The sequence below is a fragment of the Cryptomeria japonica genome, chromosome 3 (assembly GCF_030272615.1).
Source record: "Cryptomeria japonica chromosome 3, Sugi_1.0, whole genome shotgun sequence".
NCBI classification, from domain to species: domain Eukaryota; kingdom Viridiplantae; phylum Streptophyta; class Pinopsida; order Cupressales; family Cupressaceae; genus Cryptomeria; species Cryptomeria japonica.
This window is the reverse complement of record NC_081407.1, coordinates 552,686,457-552,702,017: the sequence shown is the minus strand read 5'-3', so window position 1 is coordinate 552,702,017 and position 15,561 is coordinate 552,686,457. Positions and strand designations below refer to the sequence as shown.

The window sequence follows — 15,561 nt, the reverse complement described above, 5'->3', positions numbered from 1 at the left end:
TTCAGTAGTCTTTTTCTAGCATTCGGGGATGTAATCCCTCAAGTGTGACATTTCTTATCCCTATGAAAGACCAGGTCTAGGAAATTTTAAAAATCACATGGGCATTGAATGAGTTGAAGGTTATAGATGTTTCAGTCATTTTGTGAAGGCTCAGCTGGGAAGAAATTGCAGCACTTTGACAGGTATTTATTCTAGTTTTCCAGCATTAAAGAGTGAGTGATGTTGCAGATCAATTGGTGTCATAGAAGGAGGGTTTGAGAGCCGTACATCATTGCTGGGGGCCGCACTAAGCTGGCTGTATTTTCTGAGAACCTACTTGCTGGCTGAAATCACTGTGGAGGCTCTTACTGTCTGTCGTGACATTGCTGGGAGTGTCGTACAGGTCAATGAACAATGGGAGGGGTCGTGGCAGACCAAATATCAGCCTGAGGGTGTTCGTAGTGTTGCAACTATTCACTAAGGGCATCATACTAGTCTGCATGCTGCTGCTAAGGAGCTGTATAAGTGGGAAACCCAGTCCATAGTACCAGACATATTTTGCTTCATTGCAAACAAACTGAAGAGTGACGTTAAGGGGTTTGGGAAAGAGCAATCAGCTTTTAGCATATTTAATGAACAAGACGTGGCTGGAGCTGTACAAGGTGATTTTGTGTTTCAAATCAGATTAGGGACTGCAATTTTGGGGTATGTACAATCTGATTGTAAATTGGAAACTTTTAACCTTTTCGTTGATATTAAAGACATTATAATATGATTCAGTTTGCCACTCAGATTTTGTATGTTGCTAAATACTTAGCATTTTGTGCTATGACAGTAAGTAGTTTATAGTTGTAATTTGTTATTAGCATTTGTCTATTATTGAAATATTGCAAACGAATAAAACAAGCACACATTTAAAAAAAACAAAAACAAAAAAACCAGACCAAGGGGCTGCCCATTACATTTATTCGGAAATCTGTCCTTTATTGAATGCAAGCTAAGTGTTCATTAAAATGGCAAATTACACAAACTGAGAACTAAGTGCAGAAGGACAGGGTATCTTACACTTATCTTCAAATTTTGCAAACTAATTGACAAGAATGTTCTCATCATTGTTGGTAGAAGTACACTGGGATTTAACTTGAAGCCTACAATTGGCTTCCCTAATCAAATGATTAGGTTGAAGCAAAATTCTATTGGATTCCTCACATATAGAAGTAGGTGTTTGGTTGGTAGAGCAAGGCAACTCTTCGTCTAACTGTTTTGTTTTAAAAAAATCATAACTATCAAAAACAAATTCTTTTACCTGTGTTTCTTTGCGGACCTCCTGAAATGATGGCAAGAAAGTTGTGGAAGCAGACATATAGTCTTCATGCTTCCCTCTTTTAACTTTAGCAGTGCACAAATGATTAGGCTCCCAAGGCCCCGTGCAAGAAAAACAGAGTTGTTGTTTCCTTAACTCATCGTTGTTGCCTTTCTAAATTTTTTCTCTAGAAGTCCCTTTTTCATTTGTCTTTGGTTCTAACATTTTATTTTCAGTCTCTCCCTCATGTTTGGATTTTATCATTGTCTTGCAGTACCCCTTGATGTCTGGGTCCTTCATAAGTTTGGAGAGTCCTTTTATCAGCTATGAAGAGTCCTTTTATCAGCTTAGAAATTGCCTTACCAGAAGTGTTCATCTTTGCAATGTCTGTTATGCCACTCACAAAACTCCATGGGATGGCAGGTTCTTAAGCTCTGATACCACGGAAATGTCCTACTCCAATCTAACTTGTGTTGTTTTTTTTGGTTTTTTTAATTTCTGATTTTTTTTTTTGTGATTTTTGCATGTAATTGTAAATTTAAATAGACTGTTATTACTTTCTGAGCAATCAGAATTCTGAGACAAGTAGTTTAGAAGTTTTAGCGTTGGATATAAGGAATGTAAAACCGATTTTATTAGTCTTATCGATTTGCCTCTGCAGATGAAAAACAAACGATTATATTTATTACCGATCACTATATTGTTTTCTTCTATCGAATGTCTTATAAATAGAGAGGGTAGCGCATAGCGCATATATATCTTTTGTTTCCATTGGATCGTGCCTCCATAGGGGGTCACGATCCTATGTGGTTCCACATAGGGTCGTGACCCCTGTGTGGAGCCACGATCCTTCTACACCGGCGATTACTTCCTTGTGGTTCCACATAGGGTCGTGACCCCTGTGTGTGGTTCCACATAGGATCGTGACCCCCTGTGTGGAGCCACGATCCTTCTACACCGGCGATTACTTCCTCGTGGTTCCACATAGGGTCGTAACCCCTGTGTGTGGTTCCACATAGGATCGTGACCCTCTGTGTGGAGCCACGATCCTTCTACACCGGCGATTACTTCCTCGTGGTTCCACATAGGGTTGTGACCCCTGTGTGGAGCCACGATCCTTCTACACCGGCGATTACTTCCTTACATAAACTCAACGATACATAGCATAGCAAATTTGTTAGTTAATACTAACTAAATTTAATCACAATTAAATCGCAAATAACAGACTTAGTTTCTGTGCGTTGATAAAATAAGGAGACAGATTTATTTTCCTGAGTGTTATGACTGAGACTATAATTAACAGTAATGAAAACCAAATGTAGGGAAATGAAAGAAACAAATTCTAATGCAACTTAACAATTAACTGCAATAGACCCATGAACTCCATTTGCATTAATTGAAATAAATTCAACATAGCCTAGGTCCAATGCCTCAACCAGGTAGAATAGATTAACAATAAATGACTGCAAGATCTGGAAATGTATTTCGATTAGCTGCAAACATCAATCCACAAGTCTGATCTGAAAGTGCAATCCAAAACCTCACGCTGATCACCTGCAATGATGTGTCTCCAAGCAAGAATGGTACGACCACCAAGAGGGAGTATTTAATTTCTCCAATCTGCCAAAGAATTCTTCCAATCTGCCCTCTATTAATCTTTTTAATCCTGATCAAAATTAATCACTGAACCCAATGAAGCCCAAATATAATCCCTGAAATTTGTCTCAAAGAGACTTCACAAATTTTGTTTGTCAAATCCTCTAGAGAGATTTCTAGTGAAAACTCCAACAGTTTGATGATGAAGTGGAATAATCAATTTTGGATGAATCCACACCAAAAATGGATTTGGGTTTTCGTCCAAAGCCATAGAGAAACTCCAATGGTTTTCGTCCTCAGATTTCTTGTAAATGAAAGTGAAAGCTCTCAAGCTTCTCAAAGAGAAAATAAATGAGCAAGTATATGTCAAATGAGCTCCCAAGTGCCTTTTTATAATGCTTTTATCCTGATGCCCTAATTAGGGTTTGCACATTTTAAATTAATAATTTCACCTTATGACTCCCTTGGCACCCAAAAGATAATCACTTCATTAATATTTTAAATTAATACCTTATAACTCCCACGACACCAATATTTAAACTTTATATTATATGAAGTAATGTTAGTTGAGTATTTAATTTAACTTTAGCATTCAACGCTACTTAAAATAGTAACTCCAAATATCATTAGTCGCCAGTATATCTTCAATTTAAACAATCACCGACTCTACAAATCCCAAAATTGAAGTAATGCATGTTGAAGCTAAGGGGAGACCGAACTATGACCAGCTGCTAGAAATAGCGGTTACTAGAAATAGTAACTGCTGAAAATAGTAAGTTAACCTAGACTCTCAACTGACCAAAGAGTGTCGAAATTGAAACTTAACTAAAGTAGTAACTAAAAAAAGTAAGTCTCTGACGAGTTGTCCAAAATCACTCCAGAAAATGTTGTTCAACTCCAATACATCCTCTAAGCTCATTGGTGACATCAAAAACCCCCTCTAAATCGGTTGACACAGACCTTGAAAGATAGTACCAGCCACTCTGCAAGGGCTTGAAAGTGGGGACATTGCACATCACTCTTCTATTATGATTTGTACTTATATTATGATAAAGTGAGTTTTATGGTAGTTGTTGTAAAGACCATTGCAGTTGATTGTCGCACTAACTCCCTATTGATGGCAAATGTCGTACTTCTACTCTTTTCGGTCAATACATAATAGAATGCTAAGTATCCTATCCTCCTTTGAATAAGGAAATCCCTAGTGCTATTCGGAATGATCAAAGGGGACAACCTCAAGGTTCCAACTGTCAGGTCTTGACGGCTTAGGATAACTCAGCGGTTTGATATGTTTTGTTGGTAAACATAAGGGGGTATATGTTAACAACAAGCTGGCCTTCATCTGACGAAGCTGGTTCTCAAAATGAGAAAATAAATAACAAAAGGGATAGGGTTTAGAGGGCCTAAGGACAATGATAGCAATGGCTGGTGCTGCAGGTAGATAGATTCCACACAACTAATCCTTGTTTGGCCAAAGACATCCTCACAACTCAACAAGAACAGTGCAAGCTCCAAAGGGATGAATTGATTTTCAGACTATGGGCATTCATTCAGGCACCCAATTTTGGCGCAGCCTGAGACAAATACCTACAATTGAACTAAGCACAATAGTAAGGTTCTGACTAACCATACACGTTGACCTACAATCAGTAGGCCCCCAATGGTATGAACTTGAAATCAAATTAGATACCTGCACACTTCACCATTAAAATCATTGAACTCTAATTCTAACCAGCTGAAGGGAAACCATGCAAATAGAAGAAAACAAAAATAACAAACACCATATTTCAACGTTCATATATTGATTTCAACTGCCATTACAACAATTTCTTCCAGTAGTTCTATTCTACTCCTAATCCGTGAACTACTAAAATATAACTATCTAACTTTCTAGCTGTTTAAAAATTCTAACTTTCTAACCTCTAACTGTCGAAAAACTCTAACCCTTTACAAAAGAGAGGCCCTGCCTTTTATAGATTTTACATTTCAGATCAAGGGCTAGGATTGACTGCATCCAATGGCTACAATCTGCCTTCTTGAAGCCTGGCTGCTTTAACCCATGCCTAGTAATTCTTATAATTTCCCAACTGCCTCCTTCAACCACTTTCTCAGCTACTCGCAACTGTTTTACATCAATTTTGTAGGTCAAGTAGCTGGGAATAATTGATCTGTGTACCCGCTTGTTTTAAATGCATTAAACGGGGCCCATAGGTAGCTATTTATAATAATGCAATTCAATTTTTACAAACTGATTTTCTGGAATTTCTTGTTGTGCGTTTCTGAATTTGCATATTTCGTGTAGCACTTTGAGTGGTTTTATTGATGCATTTCAGAGATTTGGAACATCATCACTTTGGTGCCGATTTTATAGCACAATCTTCAATGCTCTGTGATCATCATTTTGAGCGAGCTTGCTGAATCTTCATCCTCCAACCCTGGCATTCTTCAATCTGATTTTTAAGTTTCCCCTCGGCTCTTTCCAGTGGCGTTGATCTACAAAAGCAAGTTCAACCTAAATCAATCACCTCAAAAAGTTTAAGCAATTTTAATGAATATTAAATGTTTTCAAGGCAACTTTGGGCTTCGTTTCAGCGAATAAGAGGGAAAATGAAAGATGTTTACTTTTAAAACAATTCGAACCTCCTTTACTTCATTTCACTTTTGACTTAAGATTGTGCCACTTTAAAGGGAAAAGTTAGGCAATTTAGAATAGAAGTGCCAAAAAGTTCCCTTTATGATTTCACTTAATGTTTTCCTTTTTAGTGAAAACTTCGGCGATTGAAGGTAAAGTGCCAAAAAAAAACGCTTTGTTTTGTTGCACACAAATTTACCTAGTTCCCTTATTTTTAAATTTCACATTTCGCCTCATGAAGGAGAGAGTTTGGCGATTGAAGGTATACTAGGAAAATGTGAAAAGGGCATTAGTTTAATTTTAGAGCACCCGAATTTCTTTTGCCTTGACTTTATTTTGGCACTCTAATATATTTCCTTGTTTTGTTCTTCGGTCATTCAACATGGGCCCACTTGGTATACTTATCGGTGAAAATCACCGATCCTTAGCTTGGTTTAAAAATTTGCAAACCCCCTTTTTTAATATTAAAAACCACTTTTTTTGGTATTTTATCAGGTTTGGAAGACCCGATGTCAAACATTATTCACTAAAACAAAGGGAGCCCAATCGGTATATTTCTCGAGGGTATTAAGGCGATAGCTCTCTGACCTCCAGATAAAAAAAAATGATTCCATCTCATGCCCAAACTTTTCCCTTATTTTTTACTAGTTTCGAACTTTATATTTGTCTTAGCACTTTTTCAGGGATATTTCGGTGACTTCAAAGGCGAAATAATAGAATGGGTTGCTTTAAAACATGGCTTCGTTTGCATTGATTAAGAAATGCTCGAATTTGATCTGTTTTTGTTATTCGCCAAGCTTGAGTCGGGTTTTTATAGAGGCACAGGAGGGCATACAAAACACGCAACTCATGAATACCAAATTCGGGAGTTTTTCGGCGATTTGGAGGGCTTTGAGAAATGCGATACAACCAAAACACCTCAACCTATAGTTTTGTTGCCCTAAGATGCTTGCATTGGCTCTATTTTACCTTCGGGATTTTCTCGGGGCGGATAGGAAGGAGCAAGAAAAACCAAACCTGAGCTTAGTTCATCTTACTTGGGCCCCACATTTTATTCACTTCACTACACCCTTCAAGGATAAGCTTCGGGATCTTCTGGGTTTATGAAGGCGCAATAAACTTTACTTCTGCTTTCGGCACCAAACATCCTTACGGGGCAAATTTGGTATTTTCATCGCACTTGAAAAAGTAAGCAACGATTTAAGACAAAGAGCTCGAACTTGTCACTTTCGGTTTGATTTTAAAATTCATCACCCTCGGCATTATGACGGGCATATGTCACAATTCACTTTGGATTCGAAACACAGAGCCTCTTCTTCCCTCTCTCACACGAAGCAGACCAAGCTAACGGAAGGGGTCCCTAGGACAGGGCGTGATGCGCAGAGCAGAACACTCCCATCCTCCCAAACTTTTGAAGTTTTCAACAGAGGATTGATTATCTCTACCCATCTCCATTTCTACATCATACTCTGTGATTCAGTCCTGATTGGAGACTATTTATGTCTTGTTGATATAATTGAATTTATTGTATTTTTATAATTTATATGTTCATGTATAATGTGTTGGTTTTTGAATTCTATTATTATTTGCATTCAATACCTACACAATTTAGCTATGATAGGTAATGTAGGTACCTACTTGACAATGATGTTTTGGGAATAGTAGCACTTCTCGATATGTTAGTTGTATTTTTTTTTTGTGGTATTAACCAATATCAGCTCTTTCTTGAGAACAGTATGTTAAATTATGTGTTTTCTTCAATCAGTTTTTATATGCCTATGTTCTTATTCGGGTCCTTTGCTTGTGATGTTACAGAATGTGACACTTGCAAAAGCAGCACTGAGAGCTGGTGCTGGTAACATGGTTAATGCAATTCTCCGAAAGATAGTTTCTTGTAAGGTGTGTTTTGTCTTAATGGATAAATGGCAAGAACATTTTGAACTTTGCTGAACATTTTTAACAATTAATTTTTCTTATTATAAGCATTCTATATTTGTTAATCTTTGAATATGTTGTTTCAGGAAAATGATACACTTCCCTTACCAGCAGTTGAAGGTGATTCCCGCTCAAAAGCACGTGCCCTTGCAGTAATATATTCACATCCAGTTGTAAGTCTGAAGATTTTTTTTTAATTTTTTCAATTTTGATTTGTTTATATCCTTCATAAAGCTGGATTCTGTTTGTTCTTGAATGGCTACATAGTTCATTGTTCTTTCATGTATTCTGCTTCATATTTCAAATTTAAACTAGATCTAACTTTAGTCACAATAACATGCATATATGTCCCAGCAAAAAAGATAATACTAAAAAATCAATAAAAATGGTGATTATTTAATAAAATTAGTTACAATATTTTCAGAGTTGGTTAAATTGAGTTAGAGTGTTTCTAGTAGAAAATTGTATACAAATTTTCGTATTAACATTTCGGATGATACTCTGTGATCCTTATGAAGAAGAGGAAAGAAAATTAATATGTAAAACATTACAAAACTAAGTCCTTTTAAAAAGAGAAGAAAGAGAAATGAAAAAAGACAGTGAAGAGGAAAACTTGAAGAAAAGGAAAAGATGAGAGCAAGATATAAAGACATATTATAGTAGGAGAATTAATAGATGCATTAAAGAATTATAATAATAAATAATAGATATATGATAAAAGAAAGAATAATTAATAGAAAAATTATAATTGTTATAAAAATCATTATTATAACAATTATATTACAATGGTTAAGTATATTCAAATTATTATTAACTTTATACATAAATTACTATAACAAGGATTATAAGAAAGATAATAAATTAAGACATATCATAATTTATTATATTATTAAGTTAGAAACAAATATTAAGATATTAGAGGCTTGTTAATGGGCCTTCTTGGGTTGATCTAGTTGACCCTTCACAAAAGAATGTAACCCGGCAAAAGCTAGAAGATGGTTGGATTAAGGTCAATTTCGACGGTGCCTTGAAAGGTAACCTTGGTCCAATGGGTGTAGGATTTGTGGCTCGAGATTGCAATGGAAATATCATTGCCTTTGGTGCTAAAAAATCGCTGGATGGTATGCATAATGATGCAGTAGTGGCCTCTTTGGCAGTTAGAATGGGAAGCCGAATGTCAGTTCCGAAATTACATTTAGAAGGTGACTCCTTGATAATTATTAATACAATCATAAAAGGTGAAGCTTTGGCATGGTGTTTGAATGAATATATTAAATTTATGAGAAAAGAATTATTAAATTTCAATGAGTTTAAAATCACTCATATAAGGCTGGAGTGTAGTGAGAAAGCGAACACCCTATCCAATTGGGCGATCACATTTAAAGTTGGCCAGCCTGACAAGATCTGGGAAGATCTTTGTGACATTCACATCAAGGAGTTTATGCCTCCGTACCTTGTTGCTTGAGAAGCATTTATCGTGCATTAAGTTCTCTTTGCACGATGGGGAATGTGCGAGTAGTGTTTTGAGTTGGCGGATGCTGACTCATTCCTTTCTCATTAAGTTTTGAAGCCGAGCATTGGGGAGAGGCGGTGAGAGTTGCAGACACTAGAAAATGGAGGCAAATTTTATGCTGTTAACATGTAAGCAACAACTTGCTTTTTTGGGCACCATTTCGGAGGAGAGACTAAGAAATGTCTTCAAAATTGAAGACCCGATGTTCCTGCAGATGGTGATGTAATGTTGAGCGAGGAATTCATGAAGTTGGAATTTAGGTATTGCACAAATGTCGATATCGCTTCAATCTTCTTCGCATGGTGTTTGGAGCTTGGTTCAAAGGAAAACATCTAGTGGGTTATGCGGGAGTGTGTGAGGGATGAATGGAAGTATGAAATGGAGGCTTTCATGGCCATGGCGCGGTTGGGTGAAGGATTTGTAACGAAGGGTGGTGAGTGGTTTCATGTTGCTGAATTCACTCCGCCTTTGCGTCCATTTCTTTTATGGAGTGCAAATGGTGACAAGGAAGAATGTTGTGCAGAGGCCCAAGTGGGTTGGGATCACATCAAAGACTACCTCTGGGACAAAGAGAGGGTGTTGTAGAGGTGGGGCCCTAATGAAGCGAAGAAAACGAAGAGGCAACCAAAATTCAAGGAGGATTACTGGACTAGTTTGCTGCAGCTTGTTGAGAAGAAACCCTAAAGTGGTATTAAGTATTTAGTTTTGCAATAGATCTTTTTTGTTTAAGATCGAATCAGTAAACTTTTAATTAATTTTGTCTATAAGCATGGGTCCAAGTTGGAGTCATATGGCGGTTCGTTTCTCAGTCAAACTGATAAATTCAAACTTATATATTTCCATATAGATAATTAAAGTATGTAGTTGCTTGGCATGGATGAATGCTTATGTTTTGGTTTGGTTAATCAATGTTTTAGCTGTGGGTTGTAGCCGCATTCAAGACACATCTGAATATGTATGAACTCTCTATATATTAATAAAAAACCTATTTACTGATAAAAGAAAACATATTAAAATATTACAAATACGTTAAAATGAGTTATAAATGTCATATATAAATAATATTACCTTATAATAAGTGCCCTAAATCTCAAAGTTATTATATTACAAATATTCTAAAACCTATCTGTTTTGGATAGTAGGGCTATGGAGGATATTTGCCCTAGCTTAAGTGAGGACACACCTCGTGTGTCTTTCCCTTATCCCATACATTTTTCTTCAAGTTCCTTGGTCTCAAGGTAGTGTTTGTAGTTTGGAGGAAAATGGATTCTGCACTCGATCCTCTCCATGGTGTTCCCTCTACCATGCGGACAAATGACTCTAATAATAAAGGGAATGAGAGATGTGTGTTAACTGTCGTGGCTATGATTTGGTTGCTAGGGTCTGCTCCATCGTGGATCATATTCATAACCCCTCTACAGGCCATAATGTGAAACTTAGAGAGGAATTTCCAAGATATTGAAATGGGCTCAACTATTGATTTTTAGCAAGTTACATGAATTATAGAAGTTATAATGGACTCAAAAGTAGATGAGAGGGATGAATTTTTGTTGGATCATACTCTTATTTCTAAGTTCTCCAATTTATGGCCATATCATTGTTTTATAAGAATTTCCTAGAGAGAGATTTATATTTATCCTTGTGCAAGTGGTTATTTCGTCCTTGAGTTTAAATTAGTTAAGGATAGGGTTTATTCTACAATCAGGTCCATGGGAGATGGGAGGCAATCTACTATGTATTAAACATTGGTCCCCCTCTTTTGACCCTCATATGGACTCTTTTTTTACTACACATATATCGGTGAGATTGTCATATATGTCATTGCGATTTTGATGGCCTTTGGGATTGAAAGCTATTGCAAATACCTTTAGAAAGTTTGTAGGTGTTGCAGCAGAAACAAATAACAAAACTTGTTCCCCCTTTGCTTGGCTATATTTGGAGATGTAATTTCCTTTTTTTCTGTCCATACCAACTGTTAAATGGTAGTGCTCGATTAACCACAGGCAAACCATCACTGTTGCCTTCCCAACCATAGACAATAGACTCCTATCGTCACCCTGAGCTCACAAGATATAATTCTATTCATTTATCTGATATGTTATTAACCAGATATTATTCACCGTGAATACTAACTGTCCCGTGTATGCTGACTGTCGATATCCAACCTGAGATTGTACACCGTGAATCATTCGAATCCTCCTTGTCAGTTGTATCGATCTGATGTGCTCTGCTATACGTCAAACATTTGTATATTCCTTGTTGATCTTATTCGATCTGATATTAGATAATTTATTGCTGTTGATATTCAACCTTATGTTCGATGTGCTATGGGTCTGATGTTATTCACTGTGCATTATACGTGATCCGTACCTCTTTGTTCGAACAGACTGTTTGTCACTTATATGATCGCTGAGGGGGTGACTCTTTCCAAGAGTCACCACCCTACATAGAGGCACGGAGGATAGCGACTTTCTCACAAGTCACTAACTAATCAATCGGCTGACTTAAAGCCTTTAGATAATGTGTTAATTAATGTCAATCAATTAACCAAGCCAATAATTTATATGTTAATATATATTGATTAGACTAACAATGACTTGCTTATCAATATCGATTCTATTATTGATTAGTAATATTAACATTAATTTGCTTAATATAAATCGGCTAAGATTGGTTAAATCTGAATGATCGAATTACCAAATATGTAAGGCAGATAGGCCATTCACATAATTGGTCTCAGTCGGTCAGAAGGATTACTTCTGACGTTTTATCATTAACACCAACATTCTTTGAAAGCTCCAAGCATCTTGGAGAGCACCAACTTTTTTGAAAGGAATTTTGACTGTGGTAGTGGATTCGAGAGACCAAGATGAGTCAAAAAATACCTTCCTGATGCAGTTTTGAGTCTTGACATTGTGACAGAACTCCACACTTCTTGGAGAAGTTTGCTATTTTATAAAAACACCAATTTTCATAAAGTTTTGATATCTTGAGGACTTAAGGCTAATTTAGCATGGTCAAAATTCATATTTGATTCTTTTTAATATTTTTCTTAACTTTGGACATAAAATAAACAAAGTAATAAAATGATTAAATATTAAGCTTTTGAAAAGTAAAATTAAAAGACATCTTATATTCAATTATTTAAAAAAGGAGACATTAAGTGATTTAAGGGTTCTAAAGGGTAAATTATAAAATAAAGCCACTTTATGAGAAGTTCTAGAAAGATCTAAAAGGGTTATAAAAGTAGGTTGTGAGTAGACATTTCCTCATTCTTGGATTTCATTTACAAATCCTAGTTTGGAGAGGTTGAACTTGGTTCATTCCTTAACCAAAAGACAAATACCCTTTGAGCAATTAGTTTCGTGGACAAAAATCCACCTAACTGATCGAATGATTTCATCTAAAGATCACCATTGAGCTAAACGATTTGTGCCCTATGATGTTTGCATGAAGTTCTACTGAACATTAAAATATTTGCGAAGATATTTGAGCTAGATTGCCATACTTTTACGTATTCAAGAAATTGTAGGTAACAAATTTTTCGAAGTTTGCAAGCAAGAATAAATTTGTAAGAAGATTTGTTCTACTAAGCAGGTTGTTCCATTTCATTGCTTGCAAATATTAAAGATTGAGATCAAGAGTAAAAAATGGAGGATAGCTAGTATTTATTTGTTTGCAAACCCTAGCCATTCATTTTCTAGTATCATACAGGCTGCATTAAAAGGATTGTTAATATTGCATATTGGCTGAGCACACCTGTAAGGAGATGGCATTGGAATTTATGGTAGTTTAATGTGCAATAGCAGGTTGGAGAAATATAGAGGTCTGATGTATAGGGACAACATTGAATACAACCATGTATGAGGCCAAAAGGGACCCATTTATCAATTTTTTGATGTATAGGAGAGTCTTCATGGGTTGAAGGTTAGCAAAATTTACCTTCCAGCTGTGTATTTGCATAATAATCTATTATTAGCAATAAAATTGTTGAATGCCAAGTGTATGTAAAATTGTCAATGACTATCTCCATGTATGGCAACCATTTATGATTATTCCTTTGATCAATATTGATAGTTGCAGTTGTTCTAAACACTTCAAATCAGATTTATTGATTGATTTTATGATTTCCAAATTGTTTGACTTTCTGAGTTTAAGCTGAAGTATGCACAAGTTTGTGGAAAAAATTGGTAGGGGTTATTACAAGAGATGGATCTTACAATGGAATTCCCAAAGAAATTATCTTCAAATTGGTGATAGAATATTGAGGTAATTTGTAGATTATTAATGGAAACCAATTTTAAATGTAAAAGATGTTTTACTTGTAGTCATATCGCTTCAATTTAACCAAAAGGATTTAAAAAAATTAGGAACTAAAATTTAAAAGGCTTGAAGGCTTAGCTTAAACCCATTTGGTGGGTTGGAGTGAAACATCAGCATCACTTAATTATTTCGAGGAGCTCAGTCGGTGAATCTTCTACCTCTTATCTAGATCTAAGGGAGACCTTGGATACTCATGTTAAAGCTCCTCCCTCCTTTTTGGTTCCACCAAAAGCTCATGCTATGCTCAATTTTGTTGTTGACAAGGCTTCACCTTTGTCTTTGGGGTTCCGGGCCTGGAGGAGTTTTGAAAGAGTTAGTCAATAAAGACTCGATGCTGCTGCTGTTGACTGTGTAAATAAATCTGAGTTCAAATTCAGGTCTGCTATGTCCAGCTGTTCATTCCTTGAATGCTCAGATTTCCTGCAGCAAGTGACCTGGGCTTGTTTAGGCATTTGGAGGCATTGGGTTGGCTTGGACATGGTTTGGTATGCCAGTCTGAGTAGTCCTTTGACACCTCAGCCATAGTGAGTAGTGAGTACCACTGATTTTTTTTGAAAATGTTTGCTAAGAAGAGACGAATTACATTGATTGATGCAAAGGTTTGCTGGCTGCTTAGAAATTAAGTTTGGAATCATTTAAAGTTCTTCCGATGCATTGATTTTGAAGTCTTGGAGAGTGCCATTTACATTTCAAAACATAACATGATTTGACAACATAAATAACCAGACATTACAACATTGAAATTAATTCAAATAATATGTTTGTCAGAGCTGTCAAACTTGATACAATCTCATATTCTCAGAGGTATATTTATCAGCAACATTTTTTTGATTATCTACAGCCAAAGCAAGGGTCTATGAGCAGTGACCACGCTCCAGGTTGGTTCCAGCACCAAGAAAACCCTTCGGATAAGCACTCAGACCTGTCATAGAGTCTCGGAACATGCAGACCTCTGTCACCACACTTAAAAAATCCAACTTTTCTTTGTCAATACAAAGCCCAGAATGCAGCTATATGTTCCACAACACTATCAAAGTTGAAGGGACCCCTCAAATCATACTCAGATCAGTCTAATGAGTGTCATTAACTTTTGTAAACCTGCAAGTAAGAGGATATATTCTACAACAGTCCCTGTTGCGGCAGATTATCCTCTTCAAACAAAGTGTTTTGACTCCCAACAGCTCAATACCCCTCCAAAAATTGCACCAGCAACTCCAAACTTGTTTGCAGCCATTTAAGACGTCTTACAATTATGCAATAGACAAAACAAACATGCATACATCAGCTTGAATCATTTCATCCAACCCTCATGTGATGCCAAAACCAAGCGCTACTTACAAGGCGCGATAGGCGCCAAATTTTCTTCCACCAGTCTTCAACACTTCACAACTGACCAAACACCTTCCAGTTGCTATTGCAGTCTTGGACACCTCCTTCAAGGATGATAACTAACACAAAGGGAACCCTTTACTGAACAATGATGCAAAGTTGTCCATTCCCTGAACTTGGCGCCAGCTGATAAGGGGTTATTAGCTCCAAAATTCAAATTCTCAATAAAAAATTCCTAAATCACTTGCAAAAGGTGCACTTAGATCATAAGTAGGGACTTACACAATGCCCAAAAAGTTTAAAGCCCAACTCTAATCTCCATCTCCAGAAAAGGGACACCAAGCATGAGAAAAAAGGGGCGGCTAACTCAGTTTAAGCTCTTGAAAACCCAAAACCAAACGAAAAACAAAATACTACACAAATCAATCACCATAAATTTCCAACGTGTTCTAGAAAATCATGTCAATCTTCATTTTGCCTTGAAAATGAGTCCAGAATCTCAAATCGAATCACCACATTCAGAATACCAGCGTAGCCTCTGTGTGAGATTATCAGTGGTCACCCAGGAAGGGTCTTTCACCTTCGTAGATGACATTTTCTGGGAAGGGTTTTATCTTCCAAGAGTTCTTGTAGAAAACCAACAACATATATGGAATGAGCTCAAAAAACACCTTTTATTTCCAAAACTCCAATACACCATGAGGGAGAATAAAATTAAAATATTAATTTATTTAATTCCCTTGTCTCCCAAAAACTTAGGCCCAACAAACACTTGCACTTTGATTTATTAAAATATTTCATTTCATCTTACTTGGGTGCACATTCTAAGGCATAATACTTTATTAAATAATTAAATGTTAAAGTGGCTTAATAATAAAACATTATAACTTTTAGCATTTAACTAAAATCTCCCCATTTAAAATTGTGGAAACATCAATGGAGTGTCAGATT

General features: G+C 36.3%; 1 protein-coding gene across 3 annotated transcripts in view; it reads left to right on the top strand.

The window, feature by feature from the left end:
* LOC131029889 (uncharacterized) overlaps window positions 1–15,561 on the top strand; it is a 248,757-nt gene that overhangs the window by 117,854 nt on the left and 115,342 nt on the right. For all 3 annotated transcript variants that reach the window (XM_057960549.2, XM_057960547.2, XM_057960548.2), the window contains exons 5-6: window positions 7,326–7,409; window positions 7,532–7,618. In XM_057960549.2, the coding sequence (XP_057816532.1) occupies window positions 7,326–7,409; window positions 7,532–7,618 (171 nt within the window). The remainder of the gene's footprint in view (window positions 1–7,325; window positions 7,410–7,531; window positions 7,619–15,561) is intronic.